General features: G+C 43.9%; 1 protein-coding gene across 4 annotated transcripts in view; it reads left to right on the forward strand.

Annotated features, from left to right (window-relative positions):
* The window catches only part of ZC3H11A (zinc finger CCCH-type containing 11A), a 38,352-nt gene extending 18,750 nt beyond the window's left edge, over nt 1-19,602 (forward strand). For 3 of the 4 annotated variants that reach the window (XM_055144305.1, XM_055144304.1, XM_055144306.1), the window contains 13 exons: nt 545-748; nt 1,500-1,616; nt 1,870-1,950; nt 3,098-3,208; nt 3,847-3,906; nt 6,927-7,025; nt 7,996-8,064; nt 12,087-12,590; nt 13,109-13,188; nt 14,943-15,267; nt 16,775-16,941; nt 17,276-17,343; nt 17,605-19,602. In XM_055144305.1, the coding sequence (XP_055000280.1) occupies nt 545-748; nt 1,500-1,616; nt 1,870-1,950; nt 3,098-3,208; nt 3,847-3,906; nt 6,927-7,025; nt 7,996-8,064; nt 12,087-12,590; nt 13,109-13,188; nt 14,943-15,267; nt 16,775-16,941; nt 17,276-17,343; nt 17,605-17,863 (2,144 nt within the window). In that variant the 3' untranslated portion in view covers nt 17,864-19,602. The remainder of the gene's footprint in view (nt 1-544; nt 749-1,499; nt 1,617-1,869; nt 1,951-3,097; nt 3,209-3,846; nt 3,907-6,926; nt 7,026-7,995; nt 8,065-12,086; nt 12,591-13,108; nt 13,189-14,942; nt 15,268-16,774; nt 16,942-17,275; nt 17,344-17,604) is intronic. The other variant, XM_055144307.1, reaches the window with a different exon arrangement.
* The last annotated feature ends 3,520 nt before the right edge of the window (nt 19,603-23,122 follow it).

Below are 23,122 nucleotides of genomic sequence, written 5' to 3' on the forward strand. Positions count from 1 at the left end.
GATGTGGACATAAAAGCCACATCTAGGAGGAATTGGCCCAAATAGCTGGAGCACCTTCTTTGCATGGGGGAGTTCTGGTTTAATCACCAGTATCATGTGGGTACCATGCATCCAGGTATGTGCTGCCCGCTTCTCCCCTCCCAGACAAGTGTCATCAAAATGTGATGGCTACATGTTTTCAACTTTATTTAAAGAATAAATAGTTTGCTGCTTTCTGCTTTATTCAGAAGAAATAAAATATTTAAAAAGTACTGCCTGCTACTTTGATGAGTAAAAAATATGGACTATTAGTAATAAAATTAAATGTCTAGAATTTGCAGTTACTGTGCATCTAGCTTCCCTTTCATGTTATGGACCCCTTCTAGTTGATGGCCTTAAAGGGGTGAGCTACTAGCTAAAAGTCATGTTATCTCTTCATGAGAATATAGAACATCATTAGGAAATATGGGCAAGTAATGTAGAAAGACGTGTTCATAGAAAATGCACCAAACTTTCATTAATCAAAACTAACTCTCCCTTCTTATTCTGTGTCTGGTTTGTGCAGCTGCGTTGCCCTCTGTGCCTGAGATAGCGGAGGAGGAAGTGAAAACTAACCAGCTCACAGCTCAGCAGAGCAAGTTGTCTGTCCAGTCCAACCCCTCCCCCCAGCTGCGGAGTGTTATGAAAGTAGAAAGTTCAGAAAATGTTCCGAGCCCAACACATCCGCCAGTTGTGATCAATGCTGCAGATGACGATGAAGATGATGATGGTAAGATTTAGCTCCTTTTTTTTTTTTCTCTCCCAATTTTTTTATTGAATCACCATGTGGAAAGTTACAAAGCTTTCAGGCTTAAGTCTCAGTTATACAATGCTCAAACACCCATCCCTTCACCAGTGCACATATTCCATCACCAGGAACCCCAGTATACCTCACTCCCCACCCCGCCCCCACTCCTCACCTGTGTAGCTGATAAATTTCACTTTACTTTTCTCTTTACTATGATTATATTCAATATTTCAACAAAAAAACTCACTATTATTGTTTGGAGTTCCCCCCCCCCCCCCAAAGTCAGACCTGTTAAAAAGGAAGCATTTGATAATTAGTTTTCAGTTGCTGACAAGGAAGAGATATGAGTGATAGCGGCTGCGCGGTTTTGTATTTCTGTATTTTAGTAACTAAGTCCAGGGAAATTTCTGCCAGAAATTTCTGCCAGAAATTGCATCACTGCAAGCTCATACCTCCCTTTTGTGGTCGTCATAAGATGGCAGCCGTGGCTCAGTTCACAGTCTAGAGATATTTCTGCAAGAAGCTGCTGGTACCCAAAGTAGTTTAGCTGGCCTCCGGGGCCATGGTCATGCAGCAGCAGAGAGGCCACACTGCCGGATTTACATCTCGGCGGAGGGCGTCCTTTTTTTTTTTTTTTTAAGGCAAAAGAGTGTTCAGAATCACTAGACAAAATCAGGGTTAAGATTCTAAGCATGTTTATGATTGTAACTTTGCCTTAAATGTTGATGTGTAGATCAATTTTCTGAAGAAGGTGATGAAACCAAAGCCCCTCTCTTGCAACCGACTCCTGAAGTTCATAATGGATTACGTGTGACTTCCGTCCGGAAACCTGGAGTCAATGTAAAGCAAGGTAAAGGGGAAAATTGATGGTGGTTCCTGTGCAAAAAAAAATCTTGAACGTGATTGAATGTGCTCAAACTTGTAAAAAGATTTTTAATTTTTTAATCCCTTCCTGCCCACACTTTGCCCACTGTCTGCTCTCTTTTTCTCCTTCACACTGTCATTTTTCACTCATAAATTTGAGTGCATTCCTAAACGTTTGAAAGATTGCTGTAGTAAATGCAAACCTCATTCCTCACATTATTTTTATTTGGGTTTATTAGGTGAATGTTTGAATTTTGGAATAAAAACTCTTGAAGAAATCAAGTCAAAGAAAATGAAGGAAAAACTTAAAAAGCAAGGTGGTAAGTCAGTTGTAATTTTGGGGGAGGGGTCATTGGGCCATACCCAGGAGTGCTTAGGACTTATTCCTGGCTATATGCTCAAGAATCACTCCTGGTAGTGCTCAGGGGACTGTGTGAGGTACTCAGGGATCAACTCTGGATCAGTGTGTGCAAGGCAGGCACCGTATCTGCTGTACTGTCTGACCTGTCCTTAGGAATTTAGACAAAAATATGTGAATGAAGCTAGATAACAATGACACTTCAGTTCCTAGAGATTCTTGGTAAAGTTAAAATGGCCAGATAGATATTTCTGTCACTTATTTGAACTAAAACACTTTCTGGCTTTTGGGGCATATATGGTGATGCTTAAGAGTTACTCCTGGCAGTGCTCAGGGGACTATAGGGATGCCAGGGATTGAACCTGGTTCAGCTGTGTACAAGTCAAGTGCCTTATCTGCAGTACTGTCTCTCTGGCTTCCAGAATTAGAACACTTTGAATGATGGTTGCTTTCTAAAATTCATGTAGTTGTGTTTCAGTTCTTAGCTATCGAGAGCTGAACACATTTTAAAGAACATGAAAAAAACACCCTTTTGGTGTGGGTGCACATCGTGCAGTGCTCAGGGCTTACTCTTGGTCTGCACTTAAGGGTCGCTCCTGGCTGGCTTGGGGAATCATATGGAATGCCAAGAGATCAAAGCCAGGTCAGCTGTGTGTACAGCCTGCTCGCTGCCCACTGTATTATCTTTTTTGGCCCTCTTAACTACCATCTTGCTAGAGTTTGTTCTATTAGAGATGATGGAATTGTGTTTGCAAATGATTGAATATCGCTGAAAAATGTTCCCCTATTCGCAATGGAAGTAGATTAAATGCCTCAGTTAGCTGTGTGGTGTAATGTTACGAGCCTGTGCCTCACATGTATGAGGTCCGGAATGGGTTCACTCCCTGGCATCACAATTTTTTTTTCTTATTATTATCTTTACATTGTACCCAGGAGAGATCAGAAATAGGGAGCATATTATCTTCCCCCTACCATCCAGGAACAGAAACTAATTGACTGACTTAGAGGGACCCAGTGGTGTGTATTGGATTTGTCACAGAGACAAAGTTGACTTGCATTAGTTGTATTTCCCGTATATGATTCACTGATTTTTGACTTGGTTTGTTCAGAAGGTTCTTCAGGAGTTTCTGGTCTTTTACTACAACCTCAACCCATTCCGGGTCCTGAGAAAGAGAATGTTCGAACTGTGGTGAGGACAGTAACTCTGTCCAACAAACAAGGTAAGATGCAGGAGTTCCTCAGCCTTGTTACTCTAGGAGGAGGTGGGAGACAGTGGGGTTGGGGTAGGGAATGGGGACTCTGTGGTTGAGGGGAGGGGACTCTTTGGAGGGTGTGACGCACAAACCCTACCGTTAACAGTGTTGTACACCACAGAGCCGAAGATGAAATATTTGAAAAGTTTCACTTTACCTTTAAATAACTGATGGTCAGAATTCTTGGCATATTTTACTTTGGATTCGCAGGGTGATTTCTGTGTTTTGTGCTATTTGGAGAATTGGAGGAAAATTCACTTCTTCCTGGTAGTCAAGGAGACATGACAGTGAAGTAGAATGGGCTTTTATCTGACAAACCAGAGTGCTCAGACTCAAAGCAGGTTTCATAGCCGGTGGTTAGAACATTGTTGTGATACTAATTGATAATAATCAGGATTATACCTTCTCTGTGATCTATACATCTGGCTGAGAATTATTTAATAGGTAAAGATTTGTGTTTAATGTCACAGTCTTCCTTATGATTGGACTGCTGTCTTCCCACACTGGCTGGGTGGACTCAGTACCAAAGCATACTTTGGTACCCTTGGGAATTTATTGAATACATAAAATTGGCTGACGGGAAAATCCTTTTTTTACTATTTCAGAAGAGCCTTTGGTAAGACTGAGTCTCACTGAGAGACTAGGGAAACGAAAATTTTCTGTAGGTGAGTAATTTTGTGTTTAATTCTCTTGCATATGCAGTTACACAAGTGCCCTGTGGGTGTCAGTTTGCTAGTCACCAACTGTTCTTGACTGAAAGAGCCTAGAGAATTTCTAAATATTTTTCACTCTCAAATCTTTTCATTGAAGTTGTAAAAGGACAGTGTTACATTTTAATTCAGTAATAGCAGAAAGAAGAGGGCTTTTTGTTTGGGTTTTTTTTTTTTTCCTTTTAGAAAACACTATGAAAAGAATGGGAAAGGAAAGCAGGGAAGCCCCCAGGTATGGGAGACAGTCTTGGAATGTTTTGTTGTTGCTTTGGGGTATACTTGATGGTGCTCAGGACTTAATCCTGCCTCTGCGCTCAGGGATCACTCTTGGCGGGACTCAAGGGACCGTATGTTATGCAGGGAATCGAACCCAAGTCACCATGCACAAAGCAAGTGCCTTACCACTGTACCGTTGCTCTGTCCCCAGAAAGATTTTTTTTTTAAAACGTTTAATTTTATTTTTTATTATTTATTTATTTATTTATTTATTTTTGCTTTTTGGGTTACACCCGGCAATGCACAGGGGTTATTCCTGGCTTTGCACTCAGGAATTACTCCTGGCGGTGCTCAGGGGACCATATGGGATGCTGGGATTCGAACCCAGGTTGGCCGCGTGCAAGGCAAACGCCCTACCCGCTATGCTATCGCTCCAGCCCCCAGAAAGATTTTTTTAAAAATAGGAATGATCACCTCTGGTCCAGTGGACAAACAAATTGGGGTAGGAATGGACCACACTTGGTAGTGCTTCGGGATCCTTAAGAGTTGTTCCCAAGTGTGCCCCGGTAACTGTGATGCTGGAGAGCCAAGAGATCTAACTGGCACTGGCCACATTCAGCTAACCCTATACTGTCTGTCTGACCCAGACATTGAAATCTTAAAAGAGGGGGAAATGTATCCCCTTAATGATTTGGCTTTCAATGCTATTTCGTATTTAGGGCAAAGTATTTTTACTGTATTACTGAATTGTGTTATATAAACTTACCTAGTATATCTGTTTCAAAAGAATTACTTTGACAAGCCTTCTTCAGAGGGTTTTTTCTTTTCTTTTTTAATCGACTCATTGTGAGCTACAGTTAACAAAGTTTTCATGTTTGAGTTTCAGTCATAGAATGATTAAGCACCCATTCCTCCACCACTGTACATTTTCCACCCCCAATATCCCCTGTGAGGGTTGTTTTTTTAAAAAACAAAAACAAAAAACTCTTGGTTTTTTGAGCCACACCTAGTGGAACTCAGGACTTTCTCTGGCTCTGTAATCAGGAGGCCATATGGAATACCTTCTATACTCTCTCTCTGGCCCCGTTTATTTTGCAAGTGTGTTTGTCGGAGCCGCAGCCCTGCACACTAAGCCGTCTGCTCCCCATGCCAGTGCCCGGCCCCACCCTGGCTCTCCTGATCTCCCGAGCACGAAGTGCAGCCACCACCAGTACTTGCAAGTGGGAAAACTGGTCTGTAGTGAGTTGAAAGTGAGAAACATAGGGGCTGGAGCGATAGCACAGCGGGTAGGGCGTTTGCCTTGCACGCAGCCAAGCCGGGTTCAATTCCCAGCATCCCATATGGTCCCCTGAGCACCGCCAGGAATAATTCCTGAGTGCAGAGCCAGGAGTGAACCCTGTGCATCGCCAGGTGTGACTCAGAAAGCAAAAAAAAAAAAAAAAAAGTGAGAAACATAGAAATAAACCATTGGTCTGGGAGTTGTTTTGTTTTGTTTTGTTTTTTGTTTTTAATTTTCTTGGATTGTGAGAGTTACAAACTTTGATGATTACCTTTCAGTCATACAGTGATTGAGCACCCATCCCTTTACTAGTGCACATTTTCCACCACCATTGTTGGTCTGTTTAAACTTGTACCCTGCCCAGGATGCTCCACCCCTCTTGTTCTTCTTGAAATAAGATACATTAATATTAGCACACATGTGAACTTTGTGGATTTTTTGGGTTTGGGGCCACCCTCAGTGGAGATCAGGACTTAACTCCTAGCTCTACACACGGTCTTTACCAGATGCACACTGGGTCAGCCGTGTGCAGGACTAGCACCCTACCTGCTCTCCTAGGGCCCTAGCTCCTCAGAATAAATTACAACTGGGAGAGTCCTCTGACCCTCCCTTGTGATGAGGGTTTTTCAAGTTATTAATGAGACCGTAAAGATAAGAACTTGAACCCAGAAGTGCTGAGTTTGAAACAACTGTGATCAGTTGAGTGACTTGTGTTACACAGTTTAATACAGTAACCAAGAGTTGGGGCTAAAGATAGTACAGTGCTCTTGCACACAGCTGACCCAGGGTTGAACCCCAGTATTTCATAGGGGATTTCTCCAAAATCCCTTCAGGAGTGATCCCTGAGTCCAGAGCCAGGAGTAAGTCCTTGAGCATCACTGGCTGTGGCCCAAGCCCCCTCCCCCCAATAAAAAAATAACAAGCAAACCAAGAGTCAGGACACTTGGTTCAGGTCTCAACTTTATCACTAGGTGGTGACTTGGGTAAAATAAAAAATCTGACATAAGAAATCTTTAGATTTCTTCCCTGAAATTGAAGAATGGCACTATTTGCTCTTCAGAGTCTTCTTGAACAAAAAAGTTGAAGTGTTGTTTTGCTTCTATCCTGGTCATCTGGGTGCATTTAACTATAAGTTTAATTTAGTACTGGCAGTTGGCCAGTTAAGATTTATTTTATATATGGAAATTGTGTTTTTGTATTGTTTATTTTTATTTCTAATACTGAATTTCAACCTCGATCCAGATGTACAATCTTCCTATTGTCATTTCACTCAGTTACTTGGTAAATGTTGATTATGTGTTCTAATTTTTTGGGTATTTCTGTCTCTTATGGGATTTTGCTTATTTAGGTTTAAGGACTGCCCTGAATGACCACAACATATCAATATAGAAAATTAAGAAAATGAGTTTCCATTATTTCTTTTCACTTGTATTTCTTGACTCTGACTCAAGCTCTTCAACTGAGTTCCCTCTGTTTGTAGGTGGCGACTGTGAACTTCCCTTGAAACGCAGCCTTGCACAAAGGCTAGGGAAGAAGGTGGAGACTCCAGAAACTAACACTGACAAAGCACCAAAGAAAGGTACTTCTCTGTTCATACGCTGTGTCACGTGTTTGTGGATAACCGTTCCTTGTCTCCTAGGAACGGTGGGTCTCTTAATATTGTTTTGTTTGGCGTTTTTGTTCTTGTTTTTTGTTTTGAGGGCCACAGTCCCGGGTACTTGCTTCTTTCTGTCTCTGCATCAGAGATTGTTTCCCAGAGGGTCAAGAAATCAGATGGGTGCGAGCGAGGGATGTTGCTCGGCAGCTTGCCTGCTGCGATGGTTTCTTGGACTCCTAGAAACTTGAATGCATAGAAGTTCTTTCTTGGGGACACTGTTGTATTTTCAAAGCACACAGAGTTTGTGCTTTGGTTTTACTCTTAAAACCAAGTTGTCTTTCTCTGCCTGTGAATCATATTGAAGACTGATAAAACTAGAGAGTATATTTCAAGTAGATTGGGAGCAGGGGGAGCGTTTTAATGCTAATAAGATATCAGAAGGTTTATGGTAACAATTATTTTCCGAGATTTTGTAGGTTTTTCCAGATGCCCTAGGGAATTAGTGCTTCTATGAAAAATTTAAGACCTTCAGATTATTCTAAGGGCAAGGATGTGACTCAGTGGTGGATTGCCAGCCTTGCATGTGTGTGGCTTGGATTCCATTCCTGAAACTGCACACCCACCAATCTGCTGGGTTTGACCACCCTGATACCAAAATATATACAAATGTTCAGCTGTTTCTAAGATGGGCGTAATCTAATTTGTTAAAAACAGTAGTTGAGGGGCAAAGAGATAGTAGTATAGCAGGTTGCCTTGCACGTGGCTGATTTAGGTTGATCCCCAGCATCCCATATGGTCCCCCAACATAGCTAGGAGTGATCCCTGAGCAGAGTCAGGAGTAAGCCGTGAACATCCATGCATGTGGTCAAAAATAAATAAAAGGTAATTGACTTCAAAAAATTTTTGTTTACACTTTTGATTTTTTTTTTGTTTTAATTTTTTTTTTTTTTAGTTCAAGTCTACAAGTCTCTAAAGGAGCGACTAGACTTGTCAGCTTGTCCAAACAGTGAGGAGACAGCAGGTAGGTAAAAGGCCAGCTTCTGCTGAAATCATTCCTTGCCAAAAAAATCTTTACCTTTTTTTTTTTTGGCTTTGCATGTAGGACATCCAAATTCAACCCCAGAACCATGTGGTACCCTCAGCACTACAGTAGAAGTCAAAGTCTTTACTTTCTCTTAAATTTACTTATTATTCAAAACAAAAAAAAAAAATTTAATTTACCTATTGCAGTGTAGTGGATTAGGGTTTTATTTTTTTTGTTGTTAAAGATTGTAAAGTAATTGTTGATGACCGTGTTATTAGGAAATTACAAATTGCAAGTATCCAACAAAAAAATCTGATTATCAAAGTAAGGTCATTGGTGTGCTGTAATGACTGCTGTCATTAAAAATTATTCTGGAGGGTGGGAGTGATAGGATAGCAGGAGGGCGTTCACCTTACACATGACTGACCTGGGCTTGATCCCATATGGTCGGTCCCCTGAGCCCCACCAGGAGTGATTCCTGAGTGCAGAATCAGGAGTAACCCCTGAGTATTGCCAGGTGTGAGCCAAAAAGCAAAACAAAAAAAATAACTTAACAATTATTCTGGACATTAATAATGAGGAAATTTTCTCCTGTGAAAGAACAGAATATAAAAGTCACTTTTGATTTAGGGCAACCTAAGAATACTTATTAGGAATGAACTTTTTTATAGAAACTTTGTATTTTAGTTTTGTTTTTTTTTTTGGTGGGGGGAGGCCTATACTTGGTGGTGCTCAGGGGCTGCTCCTGGCTCTGCACTGAGGAAGCACCCTTGGAGGTGCTTGGGGGACCATTCGTGCTGCTGAGGGTCAAACCTGTGTGGACCGTGTGTGAGGCTCACGCCCTGCTGTGTGTCACTCCAGCCCGATTCCACGTTCAAGATGATTCTAATTTTGTAAAGATGATATATTCCTAGAAAGAAAGGTTGCCAAAAAGCGCACCGAAATACAAACATTGACTTTGGGTACTGATGTTATAAATACTTTTATTCTTTATATTATTTCTCTACTTCGTGGGTTTTGGTTTTTAGATCATACCAGCTATGCTCATAGCATACTCCGGCTCTGTGCTTAGGAATTGTTCCCGGCAGGACTGGAGAGTATGCTATACCCAGGGCTAGAGAGATAGTGCAGTGGATAAGGCATTCCCCTGGCATTGGACTGACGTGGTTTGATTCCCGGCATAATTCTTGTTCCCTGAGTATCGTTTGGTTTGACCGGAAACCCGTCCCCTACCCTACCACCCGCACACACACCCCCAAAAAAAGGCCAGGGAGATAGCACATGCTTTGTATGCAGAAGCCTTACGATAATACCCCCACTGCCCCCAGCACCAAACCAGGAGTAACCCCAAGCATCACCGAGTGTGGCACCCAAAATTCTTTATTTATTTGTTTTTTAGTAAATGTTCTTTGGGGGTTAAAAGTTAGTATAGTGGTTAGGGCTTATTCCTAGCATGCCTCTGAGCCAGACATGCTCCCCAACCCCCACTTTATTGAATGCAGCCCTGAAGGGCCCTGAGCACTACCAAATTGGCCCAGGTAACCCTGGCTCTGAGGCCACAAGGAGCATGGAACCCTGCATTGAAGCCTGAGAATTGCCAGTGGGGCCCCAGGCCACCTGAGCACTGCGTGGCCACCCTCTCCACAACAGCAACATATGCATACATACATGTATATGTGTGTGTGTGTGTGTGTGTGTGTGTGTGTGTGTGTGTGTATAGAGAGAGAGAGAGCAACATATATATGTGTGTGTGTGTGTATGTATAATATGTATATATATGTATGTGTGTGTGTGTGTGTATATATATATATATAATTTCCCGCCCTCCTCTTAGCGAGAGAGAGGGTAACAGGCTGAGCACGTGCTTTGGAGGAGGCCTGGGTTTGATCCCAAAAATCACTGCCAGGAACTTCTCCAAGCTCCTTGCCAGAAGTGGTGTCCCCCAACCCAAAGAGTTCTTCAGTAGCATGCCAGCCCTGAACATTTTTCTTGTTTCATCATGTATTTTACTCCTTTTCATCTAAGTATTATTTATGTATAGAGCATCTTGGAGCCGTTTTCCTTATCCAGTTGCCTGAACAGAGAGTAGTGTTTTTGCTAGAAACTTGCTTTTTTTACAGCAAAATGTTTAATGAAAACTGGTATCATTGCCATACTGTCATGTTGCTTGATTTTAGCAGTCCTTTAGAGTATAATAATTAGAGGTGGTGGGCTTTTTGCTGTTTGTTTTTGGGGCCATACCTGGTGGCGCTCAGGCTGCTCCTTGCTGGATGCTCTGGAATCATTGCCAGTGTTGCCGAGAGGACCTCGTTCCGTGAACACCCAGCCCGAGCGCTGTGTGCGGCGCATGCCCTCCAGCTCTCTCTGCTGGCTCCCCAGCCCTGGGAGTGGGGGGGTGTGGGTGGGGCGGGGTTGTGGTGGTGGGTTTTTTTTTTTAATCATTGAATATCTGTGAGATAGACCATTACAGAGTTGTTCATGAGTGGGTTTCAGTCATATTGATCCAACACCCGTCCGTCCCTCCACCAGTGTATATTTCCTGCCACCAGTGTTCCCCGTTTCCCTCCCACCATTCCCCAGTTCCCCCAGCCTGCCAGGCACTTTTCTTTCTCTCTCTGTCCTTCTTGTGCATTACGGTTTGTGATACAAGTACTAAGAAGGCATCATGTTTGCTCATGGTGTTCAGTATTTTTATCAGGAAGGTAAGGATGGAGTAGCTTTTTTAACTGCGGGGCAGCTTTAGGGTGTGGATGTGGCTGCTGAGGCTTCTGGAAGTCCGGGGAAGTGGGGAGAGGTAGCCCATCCTGACCCTGAGAAAGCCTGGAGATTTCAGTCACAAAACCCGCATACCCAGATTTTCAGCAGATTATATCTCATTGAGGTTCGTCCCTGGGAGGAGTCCGGCCGGGGCCATGTCTGCAGTTTGGGATTGTGGAAGCAAGAGGCTGTCAGGGACTCTTCTTGGGCAAGCACCATGCTGACCTGTCTCCCGTCCGATCTACTCTGTTCAGCCTTGTGCGGGGTCCAAGATTAACTGCAGCTTTTAGTGGCTTTTAATCTCTTTCAAGATTTATTTATGGGTCTCTGAAGCAAAGCCGATAAATAAGCTTGTATAGCTGAGCCGGAGTTGGTTTGTGGCCATGGCTCCCACATAACTTTTGGCGATCTAATTTCTCAGGAGACTTGGTCCTGAGTTGTTAGGGTCTGGCCTGAGGCACAGGGGTATCAGGAAGCCTAAAGGCTCCATCAAGGATGATGATGTACTTGCCCCACGGGTACAGGTTGACCTGGTGGCATCGCATCCCGGCCTAGAGCTATTATTATCATTATGCCTTATAATGACATATTTTGCGAATTTAGAAAAGCTTTCAGCCTCCTTGAGAAAAAGCTTTTGAACCGAAGTTTGGATCAGTAATTCTTGCCTTTGAAGTGTTCCCCTCCCTTCTTCTCCCCAGCCCTCAGCCCCCTGATCCACTTGAGATCAGAAAGCGTAAATATTGGGGAGCTGGGCAGGAGGGTGCCGTATTAAGTGGCGTTCAGGCCTTAGTTCTGGCTCTGCACTCAGGGATCACTGCTGGCAGGACTCGAACCACGTAGGGTGCTGGGAATCAAACCCAGATCTTATCCATTGTATTGTAGCTCTGGACCAGAAGTCTGTGTGTGTGTCTGTGTGTGTCTGTGTGTCTGTGTGTGTGTCTGCGTGCGATGCCGGGGATTGAACCTGAGTTGTCTGTGGACCAGAATTGTGTGTGTGTGTGTGTGTGTGTGTGTGTGTGTGTGTGTGTGTGTGTGTGTGTGTGTGTGTGTGTGTCTGCGTGGGATGTTGGGGATTGAACCTGAGTTGTCTGTGTGCAAGGCAAACATCCTGCGCACTGTACTATCACTTTAGCCCCATAATTAATATACTCAATTTCCTGCCTAATGATGCTACTCTGTTGGACTGTTCTCACCCAAGAATAGATCATAAGTCTCTCAGATGAGTTCAAAGTACAGTGACCTTTTCCCCCCTCACGAAACAGAAAGAGTTCATAAGGTTGGTGATATCCATGTGAAGACACTAGAAGAAATACTTCTTGAAAGAGCCCACCAGAAACGTGGAGAATTTCAGACTAAACTCAAAATGGAAGCACCTTCAAAAGTTGAGGATTCTGCTTCAGGACCAAGAAGTTCCTCCACTGTCCGCATCAAAACCTTCTCTGAGGTCCTAGCTGAGAAGAAACACCGGCAGCAGGAGGCAGAGAGACAGAAAAGCAAAAAAGACGGAACATCCATTAAGCTGAAGACTGATAATGAAATGAAAAAAACTGTGGTTTTACCAGCCACTGTTGCCAGCAAAGGACAGTCCGAGGAGCCTTCAGGGAGAAGCAAGTCTATCCAGGAGGTGCACATCAAGACCCTGGAGGAGATCCGGATGGAGAAGGCGCTCCGGGTCCAGCAGGGCCCAGAGAGCTCCACCAGCTCCCCGCCTCAGCCCGAGGCCGCCCCGGGCACACGGCGGCTTCTCCGGATCACCAAAAAAACAGGTAACCGACGAAATTGTTCTGTAGCTCCACTTCCCAAAATGTTTCTTCAAAGAGCGGTCGGCGTACCACGGGATGTTCGTAGGACTTCGCTGAGAGGTCTTCTTTCACTGAGATAAATTTGAAAATCACTGGCTTAAGTGGCAGCACTATCTAGATTCCTGATACATAAGTAAATACATAATGTACTTGTTTGTGATACGGGGAAATAGAATTCTGGCCTCACTCATATAGGGCAAATTGTCACTGACCTCTGAGTTACACCTCAGCCCTTAGACCACTGCGATTTTGATGTGCATTTTGAAACATTTGAAGGACTGGCAGGCGTTGTTTTTCCTGCTTTATCATCACTTTCACTACGGAACATTTTGGTTTGTGCAGGAGTTACCAGGGTCTGAATGATGCTTTGCCTGTGCAGTGCCCTAGTCTGTCCAGTGTGGACCAGAACCAAGCCAGTTGTCTTATGTCTATCATAAAATTGCAGTCCTTAGGGAAATAATTGTTGTGCTTGGTGTAAATAGGTTTAAAAGAAGAAAAGAAACTTCAGGAAGAAAGTGAAGTTGCTTCTCAGAGCAATGTAACTAGAACAGAGGCAAAAGAGGTGAGTTTATTTAAAAATCGCTTAATAATTTTATTCCTGGCAGACAAAAGCTTAGATGAATGATAAAATGTGCTTTGTATTTTAAGCTTACAGTAATTATTTTGACATTTCACTGGTTTGTTAAAATATCTCATAGTATGAACTTTCATTATACCTTTCTATGAGTTGATCATTGTTCCCTGCCTAAAGCAGTGTTTGTTTGTTTGGGGGGACCATACCCAGTGGTGCTCAGAGATCACTCCTGACAGGACCTGGGAGGGTCATCTGGGGTGCTGACAATCAAACCTGGGTTAGCCACATGCAAGGCAACACCTGTTGTACTATTCATCCTGCCCCTAAAATAGTTGTTTTAATTGGCTGTTTATATTTATTAAAATATTGAGGTGTTTCCTCAAACCTTTGAGAGTCATGTCATTCATTGTACAAAACTTATAATTCTTCTTAAAAGAGTAAGAAATCTGTTAGTTTGTTTCTTATAAATTCATTTAACTTTCATATATACACGTGTGTATTAGTATATTGTTTAACTCTGTTCAGAGTATAATTTAGTACTCTACAGTGTATTATTTTGAATCCTACTTTAACTTTATAATATTAATAATTCTTAGATTTTTACGTTTTTACTAGCTTCATTGTGCTGTTACACAAATTTAGTTTTTTGTTGACATTGAGGTTTTGTTTTATACAGTAGATAGAACATTTTGGGGGAACTGGTGAGATAGTACTGTGGTCTGGATACTTGCTGATCCCCAGCATTCCTGGTGTGGCCCAAAACAAAAAACATTTTTGTGTGTAAATCGTCATGCAAGTGAGGATAGGTAGATAGAGAAGAGACTGCTGTGACGAGAATAGCTGGGGATGATCACACTGTGCAAGCTCTGAGGGTTAGAAGAAGGAAAGGGATATCCTTGACAACCTTTCAGTGTCAGTATTTCAAACTACAATGCCCAAAAGGAGAGAGAGAGAAGAAAAGCACCTGCCATAGAGACAGGCAAGGGCGGGGGGTGATGGGAGGAGATCTGGGGACACTGGTGCTGGGAAATGTACACTGGTGGAGGGATGGGTGTTTGGAACACTGTATGACTGAAATCCAATCATGAACAGCTTTGTAATGGTCCATCTCACAGTGATTCAATTAAAAAAGTGTGTTTTTGGTGTGGTATTTTTTTTTTCTTTTTTGGGTCACACCCAGAGATGCTCAGGGGTTACTCCTGGCTTTGCACTCAGGAATTACTCCTGGCAGTGCTTGGGGGACCATATGGGATGCTGGGAATCGAACCCGGGTCGGCCGCGTGCAAGGCAAACGCCCTACCCGCTGTGCTATCGCTCCGGCCCCCAATTTAAAGTTTTTTTTTAAAAAAAAACTGAAAAAAAATACCTCAGTATTTTGTTTGGGGGCCGTACCTGGTGATCCTCCAGGCTTAGTCCTGGTTCTGCAGCAAGGGGAACCAGGGGTGTTGCGGGTATCTAACCCAGATCACCTGGGTGCAAGGCACACACCTTAGCGCCTCTCCTAGCTCTGCAGCTCCAAGTGTCTGGCTTTTCAGGAGTGCTTTTAGTTTAGGGCATCACTGTCTAGCCTGTATAATCTGGGAGTCCTGATGGTCATCTTTCACTTGGTGTTCTCTTAACATCACAAAAGCTCTGTGTTCTGTGTCATAAGAACTCTGCTTGGATTATATGTTAATCTAGTAACTGATTTTACAGATTGCTAAATATGCTAGATTTTAATTCTCATTTACATTTTTCCTTAGGCTTCAAATGAGACCACAGAAATTGGCATCGCTAAAATTCAAGCCAAGAGATGTGAGACCACAAGAGAGAAATACATGCCAAAACAGCCGGAGAAGGGAGCGTCGCAGGAGGAGCTGGCGGTTTTGACACCCCTTCAGGGAGACACCAGCAGTACCCCGGCGGCTGAGAAACCCGTCCTCACTCCTGTGGCCAGCCCCGCGCGGCACCCGGCCAAGCGGACTCCCGGGAAGTCATCCCAGAAGGCGGAGGTGGAAACCTCAGGGATCGGGGACTCGATATTGAATGTGAAAACTGCGGCACAGGCCTTGGAGAAAAGGGGTAAAGGTAAGCGTTCTTGGCAGCACGTCTTACTTCAGAGTTCCGTGGGCTTTGGTAGCACTCTGGCATTAGTCCATTGTGCTGAATTGTATTTGTCTCATCTGTTAAATATGTGTATCATATATATGATAATTCTTTTTTTTTTTTTTTTTTTGCGTCACACCCAGCAATGCACAAGGGTCACTCCTGGCTCATGCACTCAGGAATCACCCCTGGCGGTGCTCAGGGGACCATATGGGATGCTGGGATTTGAACCCGGGGTCGGCTGCGTGCAAGGCAAATGCCCTACCTGCTGTGCTATCACTCCAGCCCCAATGATAATTCTGTTTTGAAAAACAAAACTAGGTTCGATCCCTGGCACCTCATTGCCCCACCAGGCCCACTAGGAGTAATCCCTGAGCGCAGAATAAGGAATAAGGGGGGAGCACAGCGTGTGTGGCCCCAAAACTAAACAGATGATGAGACTAGATGAGTTTCTTTCTCAAAATTTTAAATTGCTTTTAAAAAAAAATCTGTCTTGAGGGCCATAGAGATACTCCGTGGGTGTGGAATTTGCCTTTCACAGGTCTGACCCATGATCCTGAACCCATAGGGCCCACTGAGCCCCACCAACAGTGATCTCCGAGTACTCCCAAATGCGTGTGTCGTGTCCTCCCCCAACCCCCACAAATTCTCAGTTCTGGACTGTCTGTGGTGCATCTTTACTCTCCTTGTGAAGAAGAAAAACACTAGAGAGGGGGTAAGAGAAGATAGCACAGTGGGTAAGACACTTGCTTGCATACTACTATCCAGGTTCAGTTTCTAAGACCCCATGAAATTCCCTGAGTCTCCAGCCCTAAGCACATTTGGATGTAGCCCAAATTCCAAAAATCAAAACAAAAACAGTAGGAAAATACGGAATTCAACACTTCTGGTGGGATATATAGTTGCTTTATGCTATTGTACAACACGAGTTGCTCATGGTCACTTTGGTTTTGTTTGTTGTTTTAAACTTACAGTGTTGAGAGTATCACTCTATCACTGCCATCCTGTTGTTTGTCGGTTTATTCGAACAGGCACCAGTAATGTCTCTATTCCTCCCAGCTCTGAGATTTTAGCAGCCTCTCCTTACTCGTCTTTCCCAACGATTGGAGGCTCTCGTGTAAGGTCAGGGGAATGAGACCTATTGTTACTGTTTTTGGCATATCCAATACGCCACGGGTAGCTTCCCAGGCTCAGCCCGTTTGAGCAGGATACTCTCGGTAGCTTGCCGGGCTCTGGGGGGGTGCGGGGGGATGTACTTTATGATTTGTTGCCTACTGTCTGAACTCCATCGAATACGATGTAATTATGGAAACTGGGTAGGAAGTCTTAGAATGTGTCTCACCCTCCCCCCTCTGTTGGGCCCCGAGTGAAAACTACCTGGTGTGGAGTCCGGTATTGATAGTACTGTGAAGAAACCTTGAAACTATTATTAGCTGTGTAAAATGTAAATTATTCCAACTATTAATCCCATGTCTCCTCCTGATTGTAGCTAAACCCAAAGTGAATGTGAAGCCATCTGTGGTGAAGGCTGTTTCCTCTCCCAAAGTAGCCCCGAAACGCAAGGCCTCGGAGGCCCACCCTGCTGCTGTGGCGGCTGTGCGGCCCCTCAGCTCTGGCAGCGCCGTAGGCGGGAGCCCGGCCAAGAAAGCGGCCTTGGTGAGTCGGTGCGGCTTGGTGTGCTGGGTCTCGGGCAGGAAAAGCGCCAGATTCCTCCTGGTAGCTCTGTCTTTCCATTATTACACTAAGTCACGTGGAAGGACTTAGTGTCAGTCTTTTTAATGTCTTTGACATTTCGATAGATATCTGTGAAGAGATAGCACGGGATTTTTAAAAAGTTAACTTTGGGGTGCCAGGATGCTTTGCATATTCATACACTTCAGACTTTGGGCACCCTTGATTCTGAGAAGGTAGCAGAAGAAAGTAATTATGCTCAAGCCTGGCTCCCAGTGCTTGAGCATAAAAAAAATTACCTTTTTTTTTTTTTTTGTAGGCTGTTGTTCCAATTCTTTCTGAGGATCAGTCAGTCACTGTGCATGAGACAGAAAAATCCAGAGACAGGTAATGCCTTGTGATTCTTCTTAACCAGATTTGAGGCCACTATTACTGCGTATAGCTCTGCTAAAAAGCTTTCACCGTTTAGCAGCATCCAGATCTGCAAATTAACTTCAAGAAAGCATATTGCTTAGGATTGTTCTCCTTTGATGCCATTGCTTTTAATTTTGCCTGTATTTTAAGAATTCTGCCTTAAAGGATGAAAATGCTTTCTCTCCAAGTATTTATCTGCATTCCTAAGAAACTTCTTTTTCCCCTTCTGAACAGTCCTGTGCTGCCGCCCATCCAGTCCTCTTCAGTTCCCTCCCCGCCGGAAGCATCTGGTCCCTCTTCATCCCAGATGGCCACAAAAACCCGCCGACTCAGCTCTGCCTCAACAGGGAAACCTCCACTCTCTGTGGAGGATGATTTCGAGAAACTGATATGGGAGATTTCAGGAGGCAAATTAGAAGCAGAGATTGACCTAGATCCTGGGAAAGATGAAGATGACCTCCTCCTTGAGCTGTCAGAAATGATTGATAGCTGAAGATGGCGGGGAACATTTCAAACGAGAACAGCAAGCAGAAAAGGAAAAGAAAAGAAAACTCGCCAAAAAAACTGGACCTACTTTAATCTATTATAACACTTACCCAAGATGATTGTTTTAGTCTAGAATTTGCCCCAAACCAGAAGTATACCTCTGAATTATTTTGTATGTGTCCTGGATTCCTTGGGGTCAGATTTTTTAAATCCCTTGACAACCATTTTATCCATTTGATGCCATTATTTAGCATCTGGGGGTGGGGGGAGAAAAAAAAAAGTCTTATCCCTCTTTTTACAAAAGGACTGAGCGGAGGGAGATTCAAGTGAAAGGGTGCAAGAGAATTTAGTGACTCCTTGAGGTGTTTGTCCATTTTAGCTTTTTCCCTTATGTTATTTGATTTCTTTCCTATATTATTGTACTTGATGTTTCCTGAGTTTCAAAAGGATGAAGACAGCTGCTACCATTGAGGACCAAATTTCTCACTACCACTAAGCATCACCACCAACAAAAAAAAAAATCCACCCAGTCTGTGTTAAACTGTGTGTCTTTTGAAAGGTATTTAGAGAGCCAGATAAGCTTTAGACAGGGCCCCGCAGTCAGGAGCCCAGTAGTTAGACATAACTTTATGGATCTGATTTTCATGCCTCTGAAGAGCAATAGCTAATTTATTATTACTGTAATTTTTTAAAGGCTTTAAAGTGCCTCAGGGGTCCTCTGAAACTAATTTTCTATTTCTGGGATTCCCTGAACTCTGAAGAGAGGGTGACGTAATGAGCGGAATTCTCACTTCAGTGTGAAAGTTGTCCCTTCTCAGTACTTGCCTCCTCCTAACATTGAATTATCAAAGGAATAAAAAAAAAAAAATGGTTAACCTTTTATTTCTAACTCGCCCAGCAAACTCCTCTTGCCCAGTATTTATTTGGTGCCCATCTCCCAACTAAGGGGAAAAAACTCATTCACGCTGCCAATATTTGTGGACGGTAACAGTACACTGGCTTGTACTGTTCCTGGGAGTGGCCGGATGCTCTGGGGGTGTATTGTATACCTTCCAGGGTTCCTCATTGCGAATTGGGGTTTTTCTTTGATGTCGGTCTCCTTTATATCACCTCAAGGTTTAGACTTGTAAAGGAACAAGTTCTGATGGAAATAATAGTCTTGAAAGGAGATTCATTGTACATAAGTAGAAGGAAGGGGAAAGAAGGACGTGTCCTTTTTGATACTTTGCTGTAGGTGGCCAGTTGTGTTTCTTATAGGGAAATCTGACCCACCTGTCACGTTGGCTCCTAAGGAACTGCTGTTATAAGCGGCTCATCAAGAGTTGAACTTCATGTAGCCTTGTTGGGAATACGGAAAAGGAAGAAAGCCACAGGACTGCCATTCAGTCTTGGGAAGTTCTGGATGATTCTGCACAAGCAAAATGACTTGAAGTTTATGTACAGACACCTCTACCAGTCCATCTTCAGCTGACTGAATGTTGTATAATAGCCCTTCTCCAAAGCAGGGTGGAATGTTCTGGTTTCACCACAGATTTTCTACTCATTTCATGTTTGGAATTGGCTTCGAGATTCCAAATCCCTTTTGTATATAATCTTCTTATTTTGCTTTTTTAAAAGTAATTTTGTTTCATATTTAAAACACTTGTATTAGTCCGTGATTTATGTTCAGCATTATTTGATCCATTTGCCATTTCAGAAAGAGAAATACTTATTTGTGTTTTAAATAAAAATGGCATAGGAAAGTTGTGATGTTGTGAGTTCAGTAGTTGTACATCTCTTCAGCCAAAGGTTTGCTGCTGAAGTAGAGGCCCAGATCCTAATGTTGTCCTTCTGGAGAAGTCTTGCGATTTCACAGACACGTGACTTTAGAAACCTTCCTCCAGAACATCATGCTAGGGACCGTAGAGAGAGTACACGAGAGGGGCACTTGCCTTGCATGCAGCCGCCTCCGCCGCCCCCAGCACCAGGGATGGTACCCTGAGCCCTCTTTGGAGTGATCCCTGAGCACCACTGGGTGTGGCCCAGAAACAAAACATAATGCAAAATTTGCCCACAAGTGTGCTCAGTTTAGTTCACATTTATGTAAGAATGAGGATCATGGGCTGGAGCTACATACAGTACAGCTTGTAAGGCCCTGCCTGCCTGCAGCAGAACTGGGTTCAGCCGCCAGCATCCCTGATGGGCAACCCCTCAAGCACCACCAGGAGTGATTCCAGAGTGCAGAGTCAGGAATAACCCCTAAACACCGCTCGGTGGGCCCCCCAAAAAAAATTTTAACAAGAATTTGGACAGTAGCTGCTTCCTGTGGAGGCCATTCGAGGCGTTCCTCAGGAGATAACTCAGTGCTTGAAGGTACCACCTGGCAATCTTTGGAACTACACAGCGCTCAGTATTGAACGAAGCAGGTAGCTCCAGCTGTCTCTCCAGTGCATTTTTTTTTTCCAAGCCACACCTGGTGGTGCTCAGGGCTTAGTCCTGGCTCTATGCTCAAGGCTCATTCATGGTGGTTCTCAGGGGCCTGTATGTGGTGCCGGGAACTGATCCACAGTCAGCTGCATGCAAGGCAAGTGCCTAACCTCTACTCTTGTCTCCTGCACCTAAACTAACCATATTGCTCAATGATTTTGCATATCCATTTTGACACAGTCTATACAGTGTTGGCATGTCACTGGGTTTTTGTTCTGTTTTCCCTGCGTGTGCCAGAAATGTGCACTACTAATAAGGGCCTCTTTTTCGGTCTCTGCTGCAGTGGCAAATTCAGTGTGCTCAAAGAAGAAAAGGAAGTACTTTCTGAGGTACAGTTGGACTTAATTCAGTCTTTTAAGAGCTCTTTTCAAGTTTGGTCTTAGGAAACTGTTCCATACCACTGAGTATTCTTATGCATCTGACTGTATTCACAACTTATTATCGGTTGCTTTGATTTATTTTAGTTAACAAAATAAGGGTTTGAGTACAACTCTTATAGATATATAGACATAGATCTCTATATATTATAGAGTGGAGATATATATGTGTGTGTATATATCCCATACCGGGTAGTGTATTTGCATTCCACGCGGCCAACATGGGTTCAATTCCCCTCGCAGAGAGCCCGGCAAGCTACCGAGAGTATCCCTCCCGCGTGGGAGAGCCTGGCAAGCTATCGTGGCATATTCGATATGCCATAAACAAGAAGTCTCACAATGGAGACATTACTGGTGCCCACTCGAGCAAATCGATGAGCAAAGGATTACAGGGATACAGTGCTACACTGTGGGAGACGGTGTTTGGGTCATACCTGACTCAGTGAGTACCCCTTGGGACTGTACGCTTTGCTGGGGATCAAACTGGGGACCAAACGGGTGAAGCACCTCAACCTCTGTACTCTCCAGGCCTAAGAGTTTATATTTTGAAAGATTAAATTAGATGTTAGATTTATTGAGGCTTGGTTTTCGATTGGGTTGATAGCTAGATTAGAGAATCTTGAATCTGTGACGGTGCATTAAAAGCAGATTAATTTATTAATTGCTGGCAGTCAGAGATCTCTCTGGGTGAGGCACCCTGCATTGCGTATGGGAGTCCAGGATTCCTTTCTGAACACCACATGCCCCCCTACCCCCAGCACCGCTTGCTGGTTGTGGCCCCAAAACTTAAGAAAACGAAACATGTTGCCTGTCCGTGGGCTTGGGGTCTTAAGCCTCCACGACTGATTTGCCCTTGGGAGTAAAGAAATTCTCACAGAGTTGTGAGTATGAGTTAGCAGCCAAGATGCAGAGACTGAAGAAAACAATGAAGGTAAAATGTTCGGATTAAAGACTCCTGTTCGGGCTGGAGTGATAGCACAGCGGGTAGGGTGTTTGCCTTGCACAGGGCCAACCTGGGTTTGATTCCCAGCATCCCATATGGTCCCCCGAGCACTGCCAGGAGTAATTCCTGAATGCATGAGCCAGGGGTAACCCCTGTGCATCGCTGACTGTGACCCAAAAAGAAAAAAAAAAATCAAGAACTTGGAAACGGGAAAAGAAATTTCAAGAGAAGACATGACGTGTATGGTTAGAACCTCACTTACCTTGAGTTCAGAGCACAAGTAGGGTGGTTGATCCTACTTAAAAAGCTACTGAGGGCACAGCAGGTAGGGTGCAGTGGGTCTTGTAGGCAGCTGTCCCGGGTTCAATCCAGAGCTTTGCCAGGGGTGATACCCAAGCACAGCCAGTTGTGGCCACAAAACAACTGGTATTTATACAAAATGATATTTATATAGAGTGGTAAATAGCTATGGAACTATAAGAAAGGATGAAATCGTCCGATTCACTGCAACCCAGAAGGAACTGGAGTGTATCGCGTTAAGCATAGAGAGATAAGGACAAATAACCAGATGATCACGCTCTTCTGTGGGATATCAAGAAACTAAACAAGGGAATAGATGGTATCAAGTGATGACACATCCTTGGTCCTGGGTCACAAAACTGAAATCCAACACAAGGGAGGGAGAGTGGGGGCGGCAGGGAGAGGGGGATGGAGGTGTGGACAGGAAGTGACATGAGCTCATTGGGGGGTATTGGGTGCTCCAGTGGAAGTGTGGGATACTGTGGCCGTCAATGCCTCAGCCATAAACATTAACACTATTGTCAATATATTAAATGACAATTTTAAAATCTAGTGCCTTTGAAGTCCCTACATCCAAGATTTAGGTACAGGGATGGGAAGATCGCTCAAAGGGCTTCAAGCATGGGCTTAGCGCGTCTGACCTGTGCCCAGAACTGCACGGTGCCCCGCACAAGAAAGGGGTAGTTTCTGAACACTTAGAAACGGTCCAAAACCACAAAAACAGTAGGGCTGGATGGAATACTTGTTTTGTGAGCACGAGTTTTCCCTTCACTCCAGTTTTTTCCGAGTACCACTAGAAGTGGTCCAAAAAAAGAAAAAATAAGTTTCATACGCACAACATTAATTTTTCTCTCCCGAGCCTGACCCCTTGCCTGTATCACACCGAGTCTCCTTCCCGCTAACTCCCACACATTCTGAGCTCCAGCGGCCTCTTCCAGCACCCTTCAAGTTTTCTGTTGGCCCCATTCTAAATCATTGACCTGTCCAGCATTCTCAGCTTGAGACATTCTATGACACAAATTCTTACTCATCGACCTGTTGCAGCACAGGCCTGCACATGGCTTTGGTAGAGCTGCTGTAACAAAATACCTGTTCCATCTGGGTGCCAGACCCCCAAGATCATGTTCACTTGTCTCCTTCCTTGCGAGGCCTTTCTCTGCAAAATGAGCACTCATTAAAA

This window comes from Sorex araneus, chromosome 7 (assembly GCF_027595985.1).
Source record: "Sorex araneus isolate mSorAra2 chromosome 7, mSorAra2.pri, whole genome shotgun sequence".
Lineage (NCBI taxonomy): Eukaryota > Metazoa > Chordata > Mammalia > Eulipotyphla > Soricidae > Sorex > Sorex araneus.